Source organism: Peromyscus leucopus, chromosome 3 (assembly GCF_004664715.2).
Source record: "Peromyscus leucopus breed LL Stock chromosome 3, UCI_PerLeu_2.1, whole genome shotgun sequence".
NCBI lineage: Eukaryota > Metazoa > Chordata > Mammalia > Rodentia > Cricetidae > Peromyscus > Peromyscus leucopus.
Genome location: NC_051065.1, coordinates 130,906,165 through 130,931,760, shown reverse-complemented (window position 1 = coordinate 130,931,760; position 25,596 = coordinate 130,906,165). Strand labels below are relative to the sequence as shown.

The following is a 25,596-nucleotide window of genomic DNA, read 5'->3' as shown; positions in this document are numbered from 1 at the left end:
ATGATGTCATCCTACAGGACCACCAGGATGACATCATCCTACAGGACCATCAGAATGATGTCATCCTACAGGACCACCAGGATGATGTCATCCTACAGGGCCACCAGGATGATGTCATCCTACAGGACCACCAGGAGGGTGTCATCCTACAGGACCACCAGGATGATGTCATCCTACAGGACCACCAGGATGATGTCATCCTACAGGACCACCAGGAGGGTGTCATCCTACAGGACCACCAGGATGATGTCATCCTACAGGGACACCAGGGTGATGTCATCCTACAGGATCACCAGGATGGTGTCATCCTACAGGACCACCAGGATGATGTCATCCTGCAGGACCACCAGGGTGATGCCATCCTACAGAGATACCGGGCTGATATCAGCCTCCACCCAGAACCTTTCAGAAAGAGCAACACTGGGTGTTCCTTGAATTCAGGTCACTGCCACCAGGAACCATCTTGAGCAAATAGTCATAGCCTGCTTCTCTGTAAAAGAGGGGCAACAAATATGTTCCTCACCCAGTTCTTGCGATGGTTAAAAGTAGCACTATACATATAATGCTTAACACAGAACTGACATAGAATAACCACAAAATAAACACCTATACTACTAGAAATTATTGTCTGCAAAATGAAGCTAAAGATCCAGGGTTAAACCAACTAACACACTGCACAGACAGCATGTGCATGGTGCTTACACATAATTGGGGCTTGGTAAATGTTAATTAAATCCAAACTTAATTTCCCATATTGCATCTCTATTTTAAAAGTTTTTGGACTGTGTACAAGTGATAAATCTTGGAACCTGACACACAAGGAGCAGTCTTACAGCTTCTTTACTGAAACTTGCATTTTGTCACAAGATTTTCCGTGGGGTTTCATGCTAGAGACACAGGCATTACTCTCGGTTGGTCTGGAGACGCGGTCTACTCCTGAGCTCCCTGGGCCAGGAGAAGAAGCAAGAAAGAGCTGGCAGTGGGAGATACCACTAGGCAAGGAAGCATGACACAGTCACAGAGAGGACAGGAAAGAGGGCAGAGGAGGAGGGGAGGAGGAGGGGAGGAGTGGGAGGAAACAAGGGGAGGGGGAAGGGAAGGAGCCAGAGGGAGAGACTGAGCACCATGTGCTCTGCTTAGAGTGTGCCTGTGTGGTAGAGTGCTTGCCTCCCATGTGCGAGGCCCTGTTTCAGAATGAGTGGGTGTGAAGATACAACTCAGCACACAACTGTATCAAAATACGACATTGCTTCCCCTCTTCTCTGGAAACTGAAGCCCCCACAGAACCACCCTGGCTTTCCAAGTTCAGAACACCATCCGGGTCGAGAGCTAGCTCCTCTCAATGGGTTTATTAAGCAGGCAGAGAAGCCGGCCTCTCAGTACCCAGTGCAGTCACACAGGGGAGGACTGAGAAGGAAGTGGTGTGGCGGCGATGGAGCGTCCTGTTCCTAAGTCACGGCTACTACTTCTCCAGAGGCAGAGGGAAAACACGGTTCTTCTTCCTTGATGGCAGGGAAGAGAATTGTGGGAGGCTCCAAACCAGTCATAGTGAATATCAAGGGCGTTTACCGCAAGGCGCAACAGGCATTCCTTCCCCGGATCGAAATACTGTTTCTGGTCTGTCAAGAAAGCCAAGGGAGAAATGAAGGAGATGCTGCAGCCCACTGAGGGTGGGGCAGTGACAAGCCAAGGCGACCCCCCCAGCCTGGAGAGGAAGGGGCCAGCCCCTTGTGGGTAGTGTGCTCAAGAGTTCTCCTAAGAAGGCAGGTTGTGAACAGGTAAAGGAGGGACTCACCGTCGGCCAGTGTTCAAATCAACAGGGACCAAGGAGGCCAGAGATCCATCAAAACAGCTAGGGGGGGGGGCACTGGAGATGGCGCAGGAAAGCTCCTTAAAGGGGAAGATAAACAACTCAAAACAGCGCAGGAAGTTCCTAAAACTGACCAGATCCACTCACCACCAGATAAAGCAATAAAAGCTGGGGTACTTTCCAACAGAGAGAAGAACTACAAGGGGGACTCTGAGACCAGCCCTCTGGAAGCAGCAAAAAATCATCTATGTTGTCTAAAAGACATTTGGACCAGAATCACTTGGGAAGGACATTCTCCAAACTGTAGAGCTACATGTTGCTATGCCGTGTACTCCAGGTTTCCCGGTTTTTGTGAGCTGTCACCCATGCTGGGGTATGATGATGATGCAGCTGTCTGTGAGTCATTTCTGCTTCTGTAAGTAACCCCAATCAATCCCATCATTCACCAAGTGGGGCTTTGGTGGTATCTGTCTTTGGTCTCCTGTGGGCTCCCTGTCTGGAGTGGGTAGCCATGTGCTGTGTCTCCCCAGGGAAAGTTTTGTCACACAGCACAGTAGAGCTGTTATTTTTAAAAAAAGTGAGCCAGCCAGACATGTGGTAAACACCTAGAATCCCAAAACTTGGGAGGTGGAGGCAGAAGGATTGGGAACTGGCTAGTTGGTAGTTGATAGGGCTACAAGTAATGAGATGGGAGTTCCAGGCCAGCCTGGACTACAGGAAACCCCGTCTCAAAAATAGAGTGGAAAAATTATGTTTTTGTTTTTACTCCTAACTGAGCTTCTCATTCCAGCTCCAAGAGTCTTACTGCCCAGCTCTCCCTTCCTTACCCAGGTGGCGGGGCCAGTACAGCAATGGCCTGGCCTCTGAGTGTTCTCACCCAAGCCAGCCTGTACCCCAGGCTGTGTTCTATGGGTGACTGGGCTTAGCTTCCCCTGTGGAATGATATCTGTTCCTGATTTTTGTTTGTTTGTTTGTTTGTTTTTGTTTTCTTTTTTCAAGACAGGGTTTCTCTGTGTAGCTTTGGAGTCTTTCCTGGAACTCACTCTGTAGCCCAGGCTGGTCTCAAACTCACAGAGATCTGCCTGCCTCTGCCTCCCGAGTGCGGGGATTAAAGGCGTGCGCCGCCGCCGCCGCCGCCGCCGCCGCCGCCGCCGCCGCCGCCGCCGCCGCCGCCGCCGCCGCCACCACCACCACCACCCAGCTCTGTTCCTGTTTTAAAGTGCTTCTTCCTCTAACTCTTCACATGTTGCTCAGAGTCAATAGATATTCTAAGGCCTCCCACCTCCAGTCTTGGCCTAGAATCAAATGAAGTAGAAGGGGCCGGGCCCTCTCTGTACTGTACCAAACACGGACATACACAATGAAGTTCTGAAAGTAACATTGAATGTGTGCTTAGTTTTTTCTCCCATTTAAAAATAAATAAATAAAAAGAGTTCAAAGCTGGAGACATAGCCCAATTAGTAGATGCTTGCCTAGCATGCACAGGAACCTGGGTTCCACTCCAAAGACCACACATGCTGAACATGGGCGTGCAAGCCTATAATTTGCACACTCAGGAGATAGAGGCAGGAGGATCAGGAGTTCAAAGTCATCCTTGGCAACATAGTGAGTTTATTTGAGAGTTATTTATTTGAGACCATCCTGAGCCACATAATACTCTGTCTCCAAAAAAGGAAGAAAGTCAGATGTGGTAGCCCATATTTGTAATCCAGCACTCAGAAGACAGAAGCAGGGGATGAGTCCCGGGCTAGCCTGGGTTATGCAGTAAATCTGTCTCAAAAAGAAACAGCACAGCTGTGGGACTGGAGGATGCTGCTGGCCTTCATTGACATGCTATGTGCTCATCTGCTCGTATGGGTGAAGCCTGTGTCCTTGGGGCTTTTCAACAGTATCTGGAACAGGAGGACACTGAGTAGATCTTGTTCAGAAAGTCATGAATGAAGCTGTGCTGAGTGAGTTGGAATCTGTTGGATCATCAGTGGAACCCTACCTCACAGGTACCAGACATTTCTATCCACCCAACAAATCCTTATTAGACATCAAATACATGGCATGCCCACATTTGGTGAGAGTGACGGATGGGGTGAGACAGAGAAACATAAACAGCTCTGAATACAGCCCCAAAATACCAGAGGGGACAGTTGGCCAGTCATTTTACATAGGACAAAAGAGGATACAGGACAGTGATAGAGGATGCCGACGGCCTCTCCCTGTATAGCATACAACCTCCAAATGCTGACCCAATTAAAGGTCATTATGGGTTTTTGTACCTTTATAACCCAACATCACCCTCTTTCAGAGTCACTCTCCACACTTCTAATTTTACAAAGTGACTCCCCAAACTACAGTCGCAATTTATAATGTTTCTATTTTATCTGAGCTACTTTTCTTTTGCCTCAACATCTCAACTTCAGCTTGAAGTAAGGTCGCCTTTATTTTTATATTACAGTCTAATTACTTAAGATGTAGAAAAAAACATGATGGCAGGGATTGGATAAGGCACTCTTATTTTCCTGTTGATGGAGCCAGTGCTAACTACCCTCTGTAAGGAATGGCGAGGGTAATGGGGAGAGATAGCCATGTGTACCATGACCCCAAATAAAGGCCCTCCACGGGGAGGGCCGGCACCAGGCAGGGATCCAGTGTGTGGAGACTTTCTAGTGGTTTTGACCTCTTGAAAATTCACCTGAGGGGAATTTCATCACTCTAACAGTCATTGTGTGCCTGCATCTTATGCAGTTACCCTCTGCTCTTTTCAAAGATGGAAAAACCCGAAGTGCCCTTGGCCAAAGTCAGTTACATTCTATGAGCAACTGTCTGAGGCAGTTTGGGTCGGATGGTAGGAGCAAGGCTGCCAAGGTGTGAATTCTTAGCCAGTTGTGGTGGTTCAACCTGCAACCCCAGCACCTGGGAGGCTGAGGCAAGAGGACTATGCTGAATCTGAAGGCTACAAGGTGAGACCATGTCTCACAAACAAGCAAGCAAAAAGGATGCCAATGAGATGCTTTTACTAGGAAGCATCTGCAGTGGATGCTCTAGGTCAAGGTGTTTTACGAACGCCTAGAAACACACAGAGCATCTGAAAGGACATGGCCGGGAAAGCTCGCTAGATGTCACTTATCTTAAAAACAGTGTTACCTTCAACACTTTGAAAGCAGAACCGCACCCCGCCCCCCTCTGAGACAGGGTTTCAGGCATCCCAGCCCAGCTCTGATGATCTTGAATTCCTGAGTCTTCTGCCTCCATCTTGCAAGTCCTGGGATGACAGCTGTGTATCAACAAATCCAGTTCAAGGAGTGCTTGGGTTTCAACCTAGGCTTCATGCATGCTAGGCAAGCATTTACCAACTGAGCCACGTCCTCAGCCACAAAGCATAGTTCTTTGAAGGGAATATATAAAAAACCACTCACAAATACACAGAAACATTTTAAAGGGCCAATGTACAACTTTTCCAGCAGCAATGTGAATTGCCTTTTATAAAAGCTAGCTGTTCTAATATGGTAACTTCTTGAAAACAACAATAACAAAAAAAAACTCACAATAAATGTTATTTTTTTTTCAAAATAAAAATCATAAAGCTGTATTATCACAATTTTGAAAATAACAGTTACATGACAAAATGGCAGTAAGTATGGTCGTGAGTGGATAAAGGAATATATTAAGCTAAGTCTACAAAATATACACTGAGGAATAATAGAGACACATGCAAACCAATTTGTTCACACTAAGTACCACTAACAGCATTAAGACTTTTTTTCTCCTTTTTACTGCATTTTAAATTGTTTTGCATTAAATGTGTATTATTTCCAAAAATCAGACAGATAGTAACACTATGAAATGCTTAAATGAACACAGGGAACGTGAAATCATGTATGTATTTCTCATATCAATCAAGTCACTGAAATGAGTGCTTCTCAGTCTGTTCTCTGCACAGCCACATGGAAGGCTCCAGCAGGGGGCCTCAGCTGGTGTGAAGTGGAAGTGTGCACCTCTGGATCCAGCTTCCACACACAACCCTGCTGTTTGGCTTGCTTCTATCTCAGTGACACAATAAAAAATGGTTCCCCAGACAGACAGACCAATCAACTGCTTCAAAATTATCATAATTACCTAAAACTGACAGACTGCATCTCTTGGGGCAATACTTCAGTTAATTTCTTTCTTTTTTTTTTTAATTTAAAATGTTGTTGTTATTGGAGAGACATTTAGATGGGGGCCTTACTATGTAGCCCAGGCTGCCCTCAAACTCATAGAAATCCTCCAGAGTGCTGGGATTACAGGTGTGCACTGCTAGGCTCATGATTCAGCTTTTCATTATTTAACCAATGTTACTAGACTTCGGATTTTATAAAGTCTAGGACCCCATTGTAGTAAAATATTATTATAAGGTATGTTACATTTGTTTGTGCTGTGGAACATTTGTTTGATGATGCCAAGATGTGTTGCATTCTTTTATGTTGCATTTGTTTAACTCTGTGAAGCTGTGTTACTGTGCCTGTCTAAAACACCCGATGGTCTAATAAAGAGCTGGACAGCCAATAGCGAGGCAGGAGAAAGGACAAGTGGGGCTGGCAGGCTGAAAGAATATAAAGAATGAGAAATCTGGGAGGAGCAAGAAGAAAGAGTAAGAGAACAAGGAGAGGAGGACACCAGGGGCCAACCACCCAGCCACACAGCCAGCCACAGAGTAAGAGTGAAAGTACAGAAGTACGAAAAGGAAAAAGCCCAGAGACAAAAGGTAGATGAGATTATTTAAAATTAAGAAAAGCTGATAAGAAACAAGCCAAGCTAAGACCAGGCATTGATAATTAAGAATGAGCCTCTGTGTGTGATTTATTTGGGAGCTGAGTGGCGGGCCCCCAAAAAAGATAAAAACAACAACACCCCATTTTGATTCCTTGCATTCCCCTCCCCACATTAGCCCATAAAAAGCATTCTGACAGGAGATGTGGGTAATGAGCAAATGGCTGATAACTTATACTAGGTCTGCTGTCTTCCTCAGCAGGCCACGAGCCACAGTACAGCTTCTTCAGTACCCAGTATGGAAAGTAGAGTGCATCATAGGGTCACATTCTATTGCCATGTATCCCTTCACTGAAGGGACAACTATAGGCATAAAATGTGCCCCAAGACATGGCTATTACTTAGCAATTATTCAGTCAGCACCTAATCCCCCTCAAGGTTAGTGGACACCAATGGCCAAGACCCCAAAGGCCTAAATGAATTATTTGAAATTCCAGCATGTGGAAGGGAAGTAGAAACGGAAGGATCAGGAGTGCAAGGCTAGCTTCCACTACACAATGAACTCAAGGCCAGCCTGGGCTACTGTAGGGAGGACTGGAAGTCAGCATCATTCCAAGATGACCCATGACTTCAAACAGGCCACATCCAAAACTGACATACATAATCACTTGGTTAGTCCAATTAATTTTTTTAAATAGCCCTCTCTTTTGTAAGAAATTGAACTCAGGACCATTATACATTCTAGACAAAAACTCCACTGCATGCCAATTCCTCTTTCCACTGGTTTAATTTTGAGGCAGGGTCTTGATGTAGTTGAAAATTACTCCAGAGCCCAGGCAAGCCTTGAACTTCCTGACTCAGTCTTCCCAGTAGCTTCAATCATATGTACATGGCATGAAGGAGACAGAGAAGGACTGGGAAAATGGTTCTTGCCATGCCAGGGTGAGGATCTGAGTTTGAATCCCCAGATGCAAGGTATGGGGATAGAACCCTGCATCTTCAATCCCAGGAGCCTTGTGGTGAGATGGGAGGTGGAGCCAGGTGAATCCCAAGAAGCTCCTGGGCCAGTATGTGGTACATGCAGTGTCCCCAAACCAGAGACTCAGCCTCACAGTGAAAAGAGGGCTCTCCTGACACACCTGCAGCTGCATCCACACCAAAGATAAGAGAACAGAGAAGAGGAGGAGGAGAAAACAGTGAAGATGCTTTAAACACAGCCCAGGAGGGGAAAAGACTAAAGAAAGCCAAGCTGAGGCGTGTCCATGGCCTGAGCATCAATTACATGCTAGATCCAGCTGTGGGCATTCCCAATGCATTACCTAAACTGATCTCAGAGCAATCCTACAAGAAACATTTTTACAGGCCGGCAGGCAATGAAGACTGTCTTCTTCAAGAGCAACCACAGCCCGGGTGCTATGGGGTTATTCGGAGCTAATGTCAGAAGCACTGTGAGCAGTCCCTGTCACACACTCCCCAGAGGTGACCCGGAAGTAGACTGGTGAAGTGCAAGATGATGTGATCCTGGGGAAGGAAAGCCCAGGCCAGAGGAAAGATGCACAACATCAACACAGCCTGCTGTGTTTCCAGGACAATGACGAGCCCAGTGTTACTCTACAAATCGGACTGGGTGGAGGGTGACAACGGAGAGACCCAGGAAATCAAGGTCTGATTAGAAAAGGCACAGGCCATGCCGCCGTTGCCCACCATCACCAGAGAATGAGCTAGAGGCTTAAATTACACAGCTCCACACTGGAAATCCAACTCCACCTTTTGGTTCCTGGATCTCTCTGACTCCCATAGTTTCATCTGTAAAACAAAGCGTTGTTTTAAAAATCTACTTTATAGCCGGGTGGTGGTGGTGGCGGCAGCGGCGGCGGCGGCGGCGGCAGCGGCGGCGGCGGCGGCGGCAGCGGCGGCGGCGGCGGCGGCGCACGCCTTTAATCCCAGCACTCGGGAGGCAGAGGCAGGCGGATCTCTGTGAGTTCGAGGCCAGCCTGGGCTACCAAGTGAGTTCCAGGAAAGGTGCAAAGCTACACAGAGAAACCCTGTCTCGAAAAAACCAAAAAAAAAAAAAAAAAATCTACTTTATAGAGTTGCTTTAAGGACAAGTGCTAAGAATGAGGCCAGGTACATTTTATATCCAATAAATCTTAATGGTAGATTTTTTTTTTCTATGATGATTATTGCTAAGCCCCTCCATATTTTAAGCCATAACATAACTGTAACATATTATTTTGGTTTGGATTTTGTTTGTTTGCTTGCTTTTGAGACAGAGTCTCCCTATGTGGCCTTAAACTCACGATTCTCACCTGTCACAATCTGCTGTGTTGAGACTACAAGGATGTACTGACACACAGCTTCTAGCTTAGTCTCTTAACTTCAAAACTTATGATGCCAACTTGTTCCAAGAAACTTTTTCAAAGTTGATTCCATAATCCCTTAACATAGCAGACATTCCGTGTGCATGCCGGGCACTGACAGCTACACCCTTCTCACCAGGACAGTGTGGCAATGTCTGAAGTTTTGAACCTCCACAGCAGGAGAGGCACAGAGAGGAGGATTCCTGTTGCTCAATGGCCACCCAGCCTAGCCTACTTGGTGAGCTCCAGGTTCAGAGACAGACCCTGTCTCAAAACAACAAACAAACAAACAAAAAAAGGTAGATAGTGTTTCAAGAACAACACCTGAGGTTGACTTCTGGCATCTACATGCATGTACACATATGTGCACATGCACCCACACACATTCGCTCTGCCTTTGTGTTCATACACACAGACATTTTGATGGATTAGTACAACTTCTGTCCCCTAAATTCCCTGGTGGTAATAATACTATCAGTCCGTATCTCACAAGGAACAGCCTTAAAGGCATTTGGAGATTGGAACCAGGCTTCTGCTGACCTCCAAGTCAGCCTGTCACCTGAGTCTTCATTGGTAGCTTGAGGGCATTACACACAGCAATCACATACTTCCATCTCTGCTAAAAAACAGTCTTCCACCCACCACCCCATTTTACTCTTCTTCAAGGCTTATAACAAACCCCATCTCCTCTCTGAAACCAATTTCTCCTCTCACTTGAAGTTCAAGTAGCAAGTTTTGTGAACTTCCCAGTGCCTGGCTGATGTTTCTGTTGCCATGCCTCAGAACCATACAGATGTGGCTAGTGTTCCGTGTACACTTTCATGTCACTACAGCCCTTGTAGAATCTTCACGCATCTTATTCACAAGTCAGGGAAGGAAGCTGTGAGAGTTCTTTGCCTCACCAATGAGCCACACGTAGGAAGGGGTGCAGCCACATTTGGACCCTTCCCAGTGCTTTCCCTCAGGCATGCTTCCTCTCTCAGGTGCCTCAACATCCAACTGGTTACATCCACATCCATCTAGGTTTGTTCCTCCCGCAGGAGTCCAGAAAATCCTTCTGTTTTAGGAATCAAGAAGCATTCACCTTTATCTATTTTAACAAGTTTCTCAAGGGAATTGAAGTTGACAGATCAGGAAGAGCGCTGGAAAGTTAGCTAAGCAGTAAAGAGCGCTTGATGCTCTTGTGGAGGACCCGAGTTCAGTTCCCAGGACCCAACTCACAACCTTCTATAACTCCAGTTCCAGAAGACCCAATGCCTTCTTCTGTCCTCTGTGGACATGCAAGTGGTGCACATGCATGCAAGCAAAATAGTTATACTCCTAAATCAAGAGTACGGAAGTCCTCTTGGAAGACAACACATATAAGGCCCTGGCACTGGTTGGCACTGGTTGGTTAGTTTGGCTACAGTGCCCGGTGCTAAGAAAAAAGCCTTACACAGAAGTCCTGGTGGGGGCTCATTTCTGAAGAGCAAATGGATCGGGTCAGGAGCTCCCAGAGACAAAAGCACTCCTCTAGCTCAGCACTCCCCGCCACATGAGCAGTCTGTCCACAGGAGCAGGAGGAGCGAGCATGGGCTTCCAGAATGAGGCTGGCTACTCCACCAGCCCCTCCTCAGTTCACAACCTCCACAGCTCTGGACTGCCAGGCTGCTGTCTTCCAGACTTCCCCCATCAGAGAAGTCGACCCACAGGTTCCAGGGCAGGAAAAGTGAATCAGAAAAACCAGTGGGGATCCAGTGAGCGAAACAGCATCTGAGATGCAGGGTTGCAAACACAGGGAGGTCCTCTTTCATTGCCACCACTTGAATGGTGCTTCCAATTTGTTTACTTATTTGTTTTGTCATATGTCCCTAGTGAGAGATTAGCTCTTCCACCCTATGCATTTGGGTCCTATGGGCCTGACCCGTAGAAGGTACACAGAAGTCATGCACTAGGTATTGGCTGGGTGACTGCAAATACATGCTTATAGGTACATCTCTATATGTGTACATACATATATGATAGTTTTCCAGGTTCATCAACAAGTCTGTGTCTATCTCCTCACATAAATATGCATTGTCAATATGTGCACACATCTTTGTATCTGTGAAGATGTTTAAGACTAGACGAACAAAGGTTTGTGTTGCCAAAGTGAGGCTTTGCAGCGCCACCGAGACCCCTGGCTCACCTGTCTATCACAAACACAGACTCCCGCCCACGGACTAGTCAGGCAGATGTCTAAAAAGTGAGGAATTTTACAAATGTTTGAGGCATAAACGTGTTTTAGCTTAACAAAAATAAAATTTCTCAAGTCTTTCCAAACTTTCTGTCTGCTTATTAATTTAATCAATGTGAGCAAGGAGGGAAGCATGGACAAATATGTCTATAAATGTGACAGGCGACATGATGGGAACTCCTCCAGGCAGGCCAGAAGTGCCCCCTAACATGGTAACATATGCAGGAGGTTAGAGTGTATGATAACCACAGATGGACCATTTTCTGGATACACAAGGTACCAGACACCGGGTAATCCTCTTTTCAATCTAAACCACAGCACAACCCTGGGAAGGAGATAGTATTGTCTGCATTTTGTAAATAAGAAAGCCAAGATTCCAAGAGTTAAGTAATTTGCCGAAGAGACTGTGCTCTGGGACTGGCCACGACATAGGCATCGTGCAAATTCTGGACTCTATTTGAAGTTTAAGTTGTTTTCAATGAAGTAAGTGCTTCTTGCACACTTTTACAGACACTGACTCTGAGGGATGTGTGCATAGGCACATTTGATGGTATATAGGCATAACTAAGTCTTTCTCTGAACACAGAAAGCAAGTCAAAGGATGAAGACCACCCGGAGTTAAAGACAGTAATGAGCAAGCGCATCTCAGAAACCATTGTCTGTGTTCATCACACTATGAAAGCTTTTGCACTTGGCCGAGTCCTCTCAAAGAAATTTTCTATTTTTTAACAAGGCATATGTGTGTGCATGTATGTGTATGTATGTGCATGCATGTGTGTATGTGTGTGTGTGTTTTCTAACAAGGATATATATATATATATTTACCAGGTTCTTTCAAGCCAATGGAAATTTCTTAATTCATTTCTGTCCTTTTCTCGAACAGAAAAGTGCCTTCAGTCAGTAAGGAGTCACTGGGTAGTATGTATCCCACCTGCCTTAGAGCCCAAAGTAAATCATCTTTGTGTACTTTGAAGGGGAGTGGAATTATTTTAAAAACAACTGAGGACAGAGTGAAGAAAGGGGAGGGAAAAAAAAGCTCTTCCCTCTAAATCTGAAAGGAAATGTCAGCTGCCTTCATCGAGATTCTGGAAGGACCATTCAACCTCTGCCTTCCCGGAAGTTGGCCTAAGGAGGGAAGTTATATATTTTTAAAGATTTTACTTTAGCTCATAACATCAGTGGGAAAGGTTTCCACTGGCTCCTGCCTGTCTGTCACCTCCTCCCTCAGACCACTATCAGAAGGGGCCAGCAAGGCAACAACATCTTGGCACCAGGGCCTGAGGTGAGAAGACACTGCCCAGTGTGGTCATTCAGTGGGTTTGGTTGGTCAGTCAGTTCCCCCACCAGTTCCACCAAGGTGCCGGTAAAGTGCAAAGGGATTTTTATCTGCGCTGGCTGGGGTGTAGCTACCCAACCCTGCAGGAACCTGTCTTCTGCTCCCTAAAGTAACACCTCCCCCAAGAGGAGGAACTACCAGCTCTGTGTGGTCCCTACTTCAAACCTGGCCTTGGGTTTTGTTTGTTTTCTGATTTCAAGCCTTTTCCTCATATGCATCTCTCAGAAACATTCCTGAGTCTAAACTAAGGGAAAAACGAAGCCAGGAGCTTTGGAATGCGAGAGCAGTAAAGATTCTACGCCTGCACTTGTCCTAGATGATGAATGACCTTGGGCTAGTAACTTGCTCTACCAAAAAAAAAAAAAAAAAAAAAAAAAAAAAAAAAAAAAACTGGTCAGAAGAAAAAAATTATGTCATCAAAAAGTTCTTGAAATTTCAACACAAAAATCACGCAGTCCCAGTGCTTAGCAGGTGCTGTGCTCCGGACTCGCTATGGGCACACTGCACAAAGCCACAGGGGTGGGGGCACAAAGACATGGAATTCAGGGGGTTCTGACCCGAGGCTTGCCTACCATTCCTGCATGTTCGATTTACATTACCATTTGCCCCCAGACGCCTCTGAACCTGCTTCTAGCTTACTTCTTAGCGCCAAACATCTGCAGAGTCCAAGAAATAAATTCTCTGAAAGTAGCAGAGATTAAGTTGTCCTGGGTCTCCCTTCTCACCAGAGCTGGGCCAATTGCAACAGAAGGCGGACTCGGGGATGATAACACAACACGTCTTTGCTTACGCAAAGGTGCCTGATACATCTCTTGGCGTAAGGGATGGGACAGAGACCCTGACTTCAGTCTCTAGGTTGGGCATGGCACAGAGGGAGCAGGACTGGGAAGCCTCACAGATGACCCTGTCCTCTGCACCCTAGCAGGAAGGGATGCTGTAGGGAGCCGCGGCCAGCAGTAGGTACCTGAAGAGCCTGGCAGCGGTCTGGTTCCTCCTCCAAGCCATGCGCTGTGCCAGCACCCCTTGTACGATCTCCTTCTCGTTGGGTAGCCGGTAGACAGGGAAGACGTAGAGCCAACAGAGGACCACTACACAGAGGGCACTGGCTCCCACAGGCAGCCGGGTACGCGGGAACTTCCATGCCAGCATGGCCATGGCCCCTCTGGACGTGTGTCGCCGGGCCCGCCCGCAGGGGCTCATCACAGTCTCGGCATCCAGGGTCGGTCGTGGGAGCCTCAGCACAATGCCAGGCGAAGTGGCAGGAGAGGGTGCCTCCACGGCCGGCCCCCCATACACACACACCTTTAGCTTTCTTGCATGCACACGCAGGGCTGGGGGGACCCCCACCACGGCCCCAGAGGTCAGCTACAAGGATCTTCGCCAATGCAACTTTTCCCACGGATTTCTTGCTAGAGGAAGTGGCCTCTGGGCAAGTCACGAGCCATGGTCCCTTTCCCTGCAGAGGTAGGCGACGGAGGGGTTTGGGCGAGAGCAGCGGGGCCAGCTGCTGCCGCCCTTACTACAGCATCACAGCCGCCCTCGGCTGGGGTCGTGGAAGAGGTGCTGCTGGCTCTGGGACATCTGACCCGCTGTGTCCCTTCCAGATAAAGATGCTCCTGCGCCCTGCACCGCCCTTTCCCCCGCCTCCTGCGCCGCCGCGGTGCCCGGCACCCCCCAAGACGTGCTCTCCCAGCCGCGCCAAGTCCTTGGAAATTTCCACGGCGGCCCGGGACCGCTAGCCCGCCCCCGGCGCCTCTGCCGTGCCCGCCGGGACCCTCGCTCCGCTCCCCTCAGGGGCAAGCTGAGAACTCGCTCTCATCAGTTCATTCAGCGGCGCGCCGCAGCCTTCCGCTGCGCCCTGGACTCCGCAGACACGCGCCCCGGGATTGGTGGAAATCAAGGTCTCCTCCACCCTCCCCCACCCGCGAAATTGCCTCCTTCGACCCGCTTAGGGCCGCAACACTAGCCCAGGGCGCAGGCCCCTCGCCGCTGCCCTTGTTCTCTGCGGAGAAAGGCAGACAATAAGAACAACGGCCCCTCTGGTGCATGCATGCACACGCACATTTATCTGTCCCTGAGTGTGCACAGACTGGGGGCCCGCACCCTGTGCGCCCGGGCTGCTGTCACCCTCGCCTTTCTGCAACTGATTGGTTATAAACGAGCAACGAGGAGGTTAGAGATGATTTATTCCTTCCTGAGCTCCCTTAACCAGATCAGCCCGTCCGCGAGCTGATTCCATGCACGCACGCGCATACACACACACACACACACACACACACACACACACACACACACACACACACACTGATGCTGGTGGGCACGAAGGGAGGTGCATGCACACCGGGGTCCACCACCTCGTCTCCACCCTGCAGAGAGCAGAGCTGCGTCCACATATGTATGGTTGGTGTCCCAACCAGCAGACCTTGGGTGGGGGGGAGATAGCGCCTCCTCTGCCACTACAGATAAAAAAAAATTGTTTATTCTTAAAGGGCTGCGATGGCAAGCTTATCACAACTGCGACCTTGGAAAAGTGCCACCCGCCTGGACCCGCCTAGTGGAGGGACTCGCTGTAAGCCATTTCTGCTTGCCCAGGCAGAAGACAGAAAAGCTCGGGTACCTCCTAGCGGCTGCCTATTCTATTTGCTTAAGCATCCTGTACAAGGACAAAGAAGAAAGTCTGCATCCTCCAAAACCAGCCAGCTTAGTCATCACCCAGCCAAAATCTCAGACCACAGTTCCATTTGTTCAGCCATGAGCGGCACTCTAGGCGGTCCATACTGACTAATGTGCGCCCTGCGGCCTTTTTCTAGCACCTTCCAGCACAGAGAAGTGAAACTTGAGATGTTGGGGCAGTTACTTACCAAACACGGATGTCTGTTATTCTACCAACATCATTATGCTTTTCTTAGGAGGACCACTCAATGCCCCCATGGGCCGGCAGCCCCCATAGTGGAACCTAACACCGATTAGTTAAAATAAAGATTACCCTTGCTGATGGAGAGAGGCTTGCTGATCTTGTGGAGGACCTGTATCAGTTCCCAACACTCGGTGCAGGCAGCTCACAGCCTTAAATCCAGTTCTGGGAGATTTTTCACACTCTGGGGCACCTGTATACATACACATACCTCCACATAGTTACAGACACATAATTTAAAAATAAAATAAATCTTAAAATAAAATGAAGATCCCTCCCACCCCAAACCTACTCTATTCTAGAAAGAAAGACAGGATGGGGACCTGTTTCCCACATTTCAAGGGCTATAGACACATCATCTACCACTCCCCCCCCCACCTATAATTTAAACAAAGCCCAAATGATCCCAATTTCTCTTCCTCCAGCTCTCCACACAGCTGGAGAGTACATGAAATACCAACCAGCAAAGGGTCATCGGGGTGGCCTGAGGCCCCGGACTGTATCGCATTTAGTACTGCATTGCATGTGAACCCACTGTGCCGCTGACATCTCACTCCTTGCTCCCTCTTTTCCTACCCGTGGTCCAGTTTTCTCTGATTTTACTCCCTGGTTCTCAGTAGCATTAACAATGGCTTCAACGGTGTTCCCTTGACTTCTCCGAGTCTTCAGTGTGTCATGTCTGGCAGCCTGTAGTGACCACAGACTTGAGTCTGTTTTGCTCCCTCCATACAAATCTACTGACTACAAATCTAAAGTCAAGTGGCCATTAAATTTTCCCTCAAAGACGTGCTGGTCCCAGACCACCTAAAACACCAGCTTTTAAGCCACAAGATGGTTCAATTGGTGAAAGTGTTTGCATCCAAGCCCAAAGACTGGAGTTCTGTCCCTAGAGCCCATAACAGACGGAGAGAGTTGATGACTGACATGTGCCTCTGACCTCCACATTCATGCAAAGGCAGGCTCACACTCACGTAGTCATCAGACACATATACCAAATAATAACAACAACAAAATGAAACAAAAATAAAGCAGAATTTGTAGTATGCATGCTCAATAAGTATTTGTGATTCCTGTTCCCATTTCCTTTGACCTGCTCTGGATACATCTAGAATTTTCTAATCATTCTGGTTAATGATTAGGCTCTTTGGTGAGTTTTTCTGTTGTAAGCATTTTCCACACAGAACTCTTCCTTGGCCACTGGGTAGTAAGGCAGTTTGGCCTGCATTTGAACTCCCCAAGCTGTGTTTACATGATTAGGGGAGATTAGGTATGATAGTTTTTATTCTTCACGTTTGCCCAACTGCCAGTTCAAGCCTAATCCCATGCCAATGCAAGAAACAACTGCTTTAGGTTCTATAAAATGTCCAGCCTCAGAGTTACTTGGGTCATTGCTGACTCAGCACCATTTTAAGGCAAAGTGTAAACTCCTGCGTCTTAGTGTTTTAAATTAAATATCTTACCTGACATCCGGGAACTTTATTTAAATGGCTTTCAGCAAGGGGTTTAGAATTCTGTTGTAGTCTACATCTGAGTGCGTAAAGAGGACATGCAGGGTTTGCTCAAAGGCTAAAATGCATTTTAAACTCTATAAATGTTTCTGAGACTGAACCCTAGTCTCAGTGTCAGGCTAGGCTAGCTCATATCCCATCTGTTACCTATTAGCTACATGTGGTAATCTATTCGTCTAAGCCCTGAGCTGTGCTTCTCATCCCTAAAATAACACTTGTTTCATGAATCTGTATGTTGGTTACCAGGTGACAGAACACCCAACTCAAGCCACTTAGAAGAGGAAGGACTGATGCTGGCTTGTGGACACAGCGGGTTTAGTCTCCTGGGGCCGGCTCTGTTGTTCCCAGGCCAGGTAAGGTGGAACATCATGGTGGCTGCTCCCAGAGACCTACTTCCTTTAAAAATGTCCCACTTCCTGGCTTTCACTTCCTCCCGATAATGCTATTACAAAATCATGAAAAAAATATTAAACCACTAATTAAGTTAGAGCCCTTGTGATCTAATAGCCTGGAAATGTCATCACAGACACACAAAGCGTGCTTCACCGATGCCCTAGGCATTCCTTGATGCAATGAACTTGACAATGAAAACCATTTTATTATGAGCACATAAATGAAACCTGCAGCAAAGCACGGCCACCATTTTACCAGCGTCCCAGTCCTTGAGTCGTTGGTTCTGTTTTATTGTACATGCAGGTTTATGCGCATGTGTTCACACATGTGTGTAGAGAGCCAAGGGCAACCACATTGTAATTCCTCAGGCGACACTCACTGTGTTTGGGGGTACAGCAGCTGTCACAGGCCCAGAACTTGACAACAGGCTCGGAAGGCTCCCAGGGACCCCAAGGGACCTGCATGTCTCCACCTCCCCAGCTTTGGTACTACCATAGGGAGCCGCCACACCTACCCTGGCTTATTTGGTTTAACGTAATGACCTCCACTTTCATTCACATTGCCAAACATGACAGGGTTTCACTCCTTCGATGGCCGAGTAGGACTCTGTTGTATATATGTACCACGTTTTCTGCACCCATCAGTTGATGAACATTTGGGAGGTTTCCATTTCTCACCTGCTATGAGTAGCATTGCCGTTATCAAGAGAGTATAGGTTCCCTTTGATATTTAATCACTAGCGCTCAGGGAGGAGTCTGACCCCGTGGGATTAAAGCACATATTTAATGGGGGAAGTAAAAGGAACATGACAGCCAGAACATGGCCAGTCTGTGCCCAGTTAGGATCTGATGTGGGAAAATGGCCGCCATATGGGCTAGCTCCAGCTGCTGATGGACGACGGGATGGGGTTAGCGGTGAAGGGGTGTTAGCCGGTGCTAGTTCACTCACTTGTTAAGCAGGTAGAGGATGACAGGCCTGATGTCCACTGGGAATCCATGACTGTACACAAACTGGACATGGTACAGTCTGGGGTGACAGGGTTTATTAGATACCAAGAACGAAGCTGCTGCAGGGTAAATATCAGATCAAAACCAAACCTTTGAGGTCTGACAACTTCAGGAGTCAGACCTCACTTGCCACCTCATCTGAGATAGCCTCTTGTCCACCACTGAGTACACCTGACTAGCAGACATTTGAACTTCCGGGATCCTCCTGTCTCCACCTCCCATAGTGCCATGGGAACACTGGGATCACATATGTGTGCCATCATCACCACCATTTTGTGCACTGTGAAGATCCAAACTGAGGTCATTAGGCTTGCATAGCAAGCATTTTACCCTCTAGGGCATCTATCTCCCCAGCGCTTAGGTGAAGAATCTTTAGAAAAACAATCAGAGAAAAAACAGTGGTGACCTGGGACAAGAGATGAGGAATAGAGTAACAAAGGGAGATTTTAGGTCAGAGTATGACTTAAGTCCACAGAACTAATGAAATAATTAATAGAATTGTATTAGAGATTATTGTGAAATAAGTTGATTTTAACCTATAATTAATAGAATTGTATTGTATTAGAGATTATTGTGAAATAAGTTGATTTTAACAGCTCATCACCGAAGAAAGCAGCTACACATGATGGTATGTTACTTTGCTTCATTATATTACCAATTTACCTTCTGTGTGTATCCCATAACATCATGTTATAAGTCTCAAATATAGATAATAAAATGTATTTAAATATAATGAAGATTGTGATTAAAACCAGCTAATTTTCAACAGCTTGCTTCACAGCTATGCTCTTTGTCCTGTGGGGGGAAATTAGTGAGTAGTTCCTATAAACTGGCTTGTTTATTGTGGCCCAAATCAATCTGTGAAGGCCCCATCGGGTAGTCATGGGGGAAATTCAACAGACCAAGAGAGTGACTGCTGACACAGCCTTGGTTAGGTCAACTTTTTCTTTTCTGTCCTAATCTTAGAAGACATTCAGGAAAAGTTTCCTTTTGCATGGGAAGGATGGATAGACATTGGCATCACTTTCTCTATGAGGTCGTTGGATTCTACAGTATATTCCAAAAATGTGATGAATTAAATTTTTGATTCAATCACAGTCAAATGAAAGTTGAGGGGCTGGAGAGATGGCTCAGTGGTTAAGAGTGAGTACTGCTCTTGCAGAGGATCCAAATTCAAGTCCCAGCACCCATGTCCAGTAGTTCACAACCTCTTATAACTGTAGCTCCAGGAGAATTAGACACCTCTGACCTCTGCAGACAGCTACATTAGTGCACATAGCACATGCACACACAATTAAAAATAAAATAACTACTATAAAAATGCAAGTTTATTGTGGTATTGATGAACACAGGAGCCTCCCTCTCAGAGAAGGAAGCCCACACAGATTTGAGAACAGCACTGACTGACCCTAAGGAGAGCAGATCCATGCAGCTAACATGCAGTTCACTTAGCTACAAATCTGGTGTGACACTGGTTTCCTTCATCACCTTGATGAATCAGCAGGAGACCCATGGGCATGGCTGTGAACGTATTTCTGGAGAGGTCTATCCAAGAGGGAAGACCCACCCTGAATGTGTGCAGCACCCTCCGTGGCCTCCTGGACTAAATGAAAAGAAGAAAGCGAACTGAGCCCTAGCCTCATCCCTCTGCTTCTTGGCTGTGGAAGCAGCATGACCCACCATCTCGAGCTTCTGCCACCGCGCCCTCCCCACCAGGATGGACTGTACTCTGGAACTGTGAACCAAAGAAAACACTCTCTTCTGTCAGCTGTTTGTCTGGTGTTCTGTTACATCAACAAGAAAAGTAACTGGCACAGATGGTACCCCAACACAAGGACTGACTCTGAAGGTTAGGCAGATGGTGGCACCCCCAAACACAGAGTCTGTTGGCCTAGCACACAGGTGATTTGGGGGGCTTTGTTTCTAGACACTAAAGCCTGGGGCTGAAGTCTTTAGCATGGTCCTTCCTACGCCAATGCTTCCAGAAGACTGGCTGTGATGTCACCTGATGCCAAAAGGTAACACTTTTGAGGGACTCTTAGTAGAATGTAGTGGAGGGTTGCTTCTGATTGTAGATACCATGTAAACACACACACACACACACACACACACACACACACACACACACACACACGAGCTCCCTTTAGATGTTCTTGTCAGGTAACCATATTGCCTCAATGACCATTGATAAACCACTGATATTTTATTTCTGGAGTGTAAAAAAAAAGCATAATTATGGAAAATTTTACAGCTTATTCAAACTCAGCCCAGGTTTTGTAGCTGCCCCAAACACAATTCTTGAGTTTTGCCCAAACCACAAATACACAGCAGCATTTATTGAGCCTGGTGACCAGCAATGGCCTCCCTGTGGTCACAGAGGAGCCTGAGTCTTGGCAGTGGTGGTTGATGGGTGGGGATGATTCCCTAGGCCGGGCCCTGCGATAGGAAAAACCTGTTCAGCCAGATAAGACAGCTGGAGGGGCTGCTGCAGGTTTGACTGAAAGTCTGGAAAGGGACAGCTGTGTGCCAACTGGGGATGCTGGCTGTCCCAGAACTGCGAGAAGACAAGCCAAGCGCTGTGGATGGACCTTGGCACACAGATCACAGATCTAACAGTGTCCATGTGTAAGGGAGGGTTAGGCCACATGGATACACTGTGGGGAAATCATGGTTTAAACCATGGCAGGGGACTGCTGGTGGGTATCTTCTTCATATTGGTTCTATCATGCCCTTAAAGACACAAATTAAAAAGATACGTCTATTCTCCAAGGCACAAATTGGTTATGGTGGATTAGTAATCTTACCTTTCAGAGGAGTATGCCTTCAGTTCAGACCTGCTAGGTAGAGTCGAGCTCTGAGAAACACTGATATGAATTTCATCTCACAAGGCTGCACTGCCTCAGTTTCTGCCAACAGAACCGAAGGAAGACTCTGGGGCTGTGGTGGTTGATCTGACTGTCAGCTTAACTGGGCCTAGAATCACAGAGACACAAACAGATGCTCAGTACTGATCGTCAACCTGACAAGATCTACAATCACCTAAGAGACAAACATCTGAGAATGTCTGGGAGGGAGTTTCTAGATTGGGCTGACTGGTATGGGAGGTGGGTGGCCATATTCTATGGGCTGGAGTGCTGTGGGATGTTCTGTATGGCAAATGTGTTGCTCTGATTGGTCAATAAATAAAATACTGATTAGCCAGTGGCTAGGCAGGAAGTATAGGTGGGACTAACAGAGAGGAGAAAAGAAAGAACAGGAAGGCAGAAGGAGTCACTGCCAGCCGCCACCAGGACAAGCAGAATGTGAAGATGCCGGTAAGCCACCAGCTACGTGGCAAGGTATAGATTTATAGAAATGGGATAATTTAAGCTATAAGAACAGTTAGCAAGAAGCCTGCCACAGCCATACAGTTTGTAAGCAATATAAGTCTCTGTGTTTACTTGGTTGGGTCTGAGCGGCTGTGGGACTGGTGGGTGACAGAGATTTGTCCTGACTGTGGGCCAGGCAGGAAAACTCTAGCTACAGTGGAGTCCTGGACTAAATAAAAGGGAGGAAATTGCTAAGCACAGGCACTCATCTCGCTCTGTCTCCTGACTGCAGACGCAACGTGACCAGCTTCCTCATACTTCTCCCACCATGACAGACTGTGTCCTCAAACCATGAGCCACCCCTTTCCTTCCTTACAATGCTTCTCACTGGGCATTTGGTCAGAGAAATGAGAAAAAGTAACTAATGTGAGGTCTTTAATCCAGTGTTGATGTTTTCAAGTATATCATATTGTACAGAATAAAAATTTCACTGGCCAAGCATCTATTTGGGACCATCAGGTTTTGTGTGTGTTTGTGCGTGTTCATGTGCAGGTATGTACAGACACATGTGTATGGATGTTTACATAAGTGTAGAGGCCATAGGTGTCTTTCTCAATTTCTCTCCACCTTTATTTTTTGAGACAGTTCTCTCTCCTACAGCTCACCACCGTTTAGACGGCTGGCCAGCGAGCTCAGGGGTGCTCCTGTGTTTACCTCCGCAGAGGTAGGATTACAGGCACATGCCACTGTACCTAGTTGTTAGGTGGGTGCTCAGAAGTGGACTCAGATCCCACGGTTTAGACTAAAGCGCTTTACTAACTGAGGCATTGCCCCGCCCCCTGCTGCAGTTTTCTATGTATATATTAGTGTTTTAATCCCAAACACGACAATATGAATGGTTCAGTTTTTTTTTTTTTAATTGCTTTACATTTTATGGGGATGGATGTTTTGGCTGCAGGTGTATCTATGCATCATGTTAGTGCCTGGTGCCCGCAGAAGCCAGGAGAGACTGTCAGATAATCTGAAACAGAATGCAGACAGTTGTGAGCCACCATATAAGTGCTAGGAATCAAACATGGGTCCCCTGAAGAGCAGCTAGCACTCTGAATCATCTCACCAGACCCCTAATGAAGAATTCTTTGAGACAGGTCTCACTACATAAACAGAACAGCCTTGATCTGTGGTCATCTCGGCTCAGGCTTCTAAGTGCTGGGATTACAAGTGTTCACCCACCACCAAAGCCTGCTCAAGCATCCAGACTTAACACAGCCATGTGATGCCACCACCAAGATAAGTGCTGGGATTATAAATGTGTGCCACCACATCCTGCTCAAGCGTCCAGACCTAACACAGCCACCTGAAGCCACCACACAGGTGGCTCTGCTTTTTCAGTCTTCTTTTTATTGTTCCAATAAATGGCTTTTCTCTGTCCCCCTTCATTGGTGACTTCAATAAATATTACAGTATATGCTCTTCTATCTCCTCCATTAGAACGTCATTTATGTGACATGAAAATACAAGATTGAAGTACAGAGTCTTAACTAGTCTGTTTACCTTCAAATAACGCCGTGTGTTTCTCCATGTGTAGAGTGAGGATCTTATGGTGTAGGGGGAGGAGCTCCTCCCTGGTCCTGTCACCTTGCTAGTATTTAATTCATTTATCTGTATGTCAGAATCTTCCTATATGTTGTTAGGATTACTATTACTTTAAATGGTTAACTTTTAGATGAATTTCAGAACCAAGAACTAGAAACTATTTTATCATGCCATCCTAGTTTCTACTTGGCATCATTTCCTTCTCTTGGGAGAATTCCTCTTTTTTCAGAGTCATATTGCTAATAATAAATTACTTCTGGTTCTTCTGGATGCAGACTTTATCCTTTGCTAATTAAGGTTAACTTCACTGGATAAAGAATCCTAGGTTTGAGCCAGCCGTGGTCATGGACCCATATCTTTTATCCCCGGCACTTGGAAAGTAGAGGAAGGTGGATCTCTGAATTCAAGGCTAGCCTGGTTTACAGAGTGAGTTCCAGGATAGCCAGAGCTACACAGAGAAAGCTTGTCTCAAAAAAACCAAAAAAGAAAAAAAAAAACTCTTAAAAAGAATATCAGAGGATAGAGGATGGTTCAGAGGTTAGAACACTGACTGATCTTCCAGAACATCCAAGTTCAATGCTCAGCACCCAGTGGCCACCTCACAACTGTCTGTAGTTCCTGCTTCAGAGTATCCAACACCCTTTTCTGGCCTTCTCAGGCCATACACATCAAAACAAATAAGTAAACAAGCAGATAAACAAAGATGTGTGATTGGGGAAGATGAGAAGGGAAAGGGGTCAATGGGAATGGAATAAGAGAGGGGTGAGTATGAAAAAATGTATTATATATACATGAAAATATGTATAATTAACTATGCTAATAAAATATATACAAAGCACATAACTGAGACAGGGGCTAGTTAGTTCTCTTAGTTGGAAGTGGGAAATGGATGATGGGGTTAAAGGGAAGACCAGGGTTAAGGTGCCAGGCCAGTGACGGGAGGCATGCTGTAGCCGGAAGACCCGAGGAACATAAGCGGGGCACTGCTGGCCCTTCTGCTTCTGATGCAGTTATTTGCAAATAATTAAGTAAAGCTTCTAAGCAAGGCCCCCACCTATTTCAGGACAGAGGTCCCACACCATCCTGTAGATAAAGAGTCGGTCAGGAACAGCTGGTAGCCAAGATAAACAAAGAGCATAGTAAGTTACCAGCTCTCTAGGCGGGAGGTGGCTGCACCGGCCAGTGAGTGACATCAACAGCCACACCCAACCACTGACAGCAGGAGTCTGAGACAAGCAGGGAGCCTTCCATCACCCTGTCTAGTTTTCTTCCTGCTGCTGATAAACACCATGACCAAAAGCAACTTGAGGAGGTCGGAGTGGGTTTCTGCTTACATACCCTGGGTCACATCACTTGAGGAAAGTCATGGAAGAAACTCACATCAGGAACCTGAAAGCAGGAACAGGAGCAGAGGCTGTGGAGGAGCACTGCTCACTGACTTGCTCTCCATGGCTTGCTCAGCCTGCTTTCCTAACACCTCAGGCCCACCCACCCAGGGTGGCACTGCCCACGGTGAGCTGGGCCCTCCCACGTCAATCATTAATCAAGACCATGCCCCACAGACTTGCCGAAGCCCAATCTGATAGAGAGATTTTCTCAATCGGCGTTCCCTCTGCACAGACGCCTGAGCCTCGCTGGAGTCAAGTGGACACAGCACTATCCAGTACACACTGTGAGGCACATAAACACAACATGATCCTCACCCTAACTGGGCCAGGGAGGCATTCACAGTGTGGAGCTCTTTAATTGGCCGACTGATAAAATTATCTGTTTGTCCGCGTTCTGCTGAATCCTGTTACAATGATCAGACTAAGAAGTGGAATGGTTTTTTCTCTCCTGAAGAACACCCCCCACCCCCGACACACACACACACTGTTGGGTGTTTCTTTTGCTTCCCCTCAATTTCTCTAGGTAAAGTTTGCTTCTCGGACTGGAGATATGGCTCAGTGCTTAAGAGCGCTTGCTGTTTTTGCAGAGGACCTTTGTTAAGTCCCAAGCCCTCACATGGTGGCTCATAATCATTCATAACTCCATTTTCAGGGGACCCCATGCCCTCTTCTGGTCTCCATGGGCACCAAGCATGCACATGGTGTACACACATACATACAAGCACACTCACACACATAGAATAATCTAAAAACAAAAAATAAATAATGTGCCCATGAGTGTCCACACCTTTAATATCTCTGGTGTGAGAAAATGAACTTAAAACTACTGTCTGTGGTTGAGTTTTAAAAGAGTTTGGTTTCTTGGGTCCCTGAGATAAGCACAGTGGGCTGAGAAAGGTACAGTGCCTTCAAAACCCCAAATCATCAAGGACAACAGTATGATGATGGTGCTCACCTATAATTCCAGCATTTCGGAGCTGGAAACAGAGGCAGAATTCAAGACCAGCCTCAGTTATAT

The 25,596-nt window shown here is 46.8% G+C and overlaps 1 protein-coding gene and 2 long non-coding RNA genes across 4 annotated transcripts in view; 1 reads left to right on the top strand and 2 right to left on the bottom strand.

The window, feature by feature from the left end:
• Positions 1-21,390, bottom strand: part of St8sia1 (ST8 alpha-N-acetyl-neuraminide alpha-2,8-sialyltransferase 1) — a 144,649-nt gene extending 123,259 nt beyond the window's left edge. The window contains exons 1-3 of one of the 2 annotated variants that reach the window (XM_037204003.1): positions 21,091-21,390; positions 17,794-17,959; positions 15,451-15,571 (exon numbers count right to left, since the gene is read on the bottom strand). In XM_037204003.1, the coding sequence (XP_037059898.1) occupies positions 15,451-15,571; positions 17,794-17,833 (161 nt within the window). In that variant the 5' untranslated portion in view covers positions 17,834-17,959; positions 21,091-21,390. Of the gene's footprint in view, positions 1-13,428; positions 14,869-15,450; positions 15,572-17,793; positions 17,960-21,090 lie in introns of those variants that run through there. The other variant, XM_028879865.2, reaches the window with a different exon arrangement.
• LOC119087650 lies at positions 326-13,418 on the bottom strand. Its single transcript, XR_005091152.1, has 3 exons — positions 13,064-13,418; positions 1,796-1,890; positions 326-1,619 (listed from the first exon to the last, which is right to left on the bottom strand). It is a non-coding gene; the product is annotated as an uncharacterized LOC119087650 (long non-coding RNA).
• Positions 21,391-21,564: 174 nt separating the features above from the next.
• Positions 21,565-23,072, top strand: LOC119087549. Its single transcript, XR_005091014.1, has 3 exons — positions 21,565-21,600; positions 22,240-22,318; positions 22,743-23,072. It is a non-coding gene; the product is annotated as an uncharacterized LOC119087549 (long non-coding RNA).
• Positions 23,073-25,596: the final 2,524 nt, after the last annotated feature.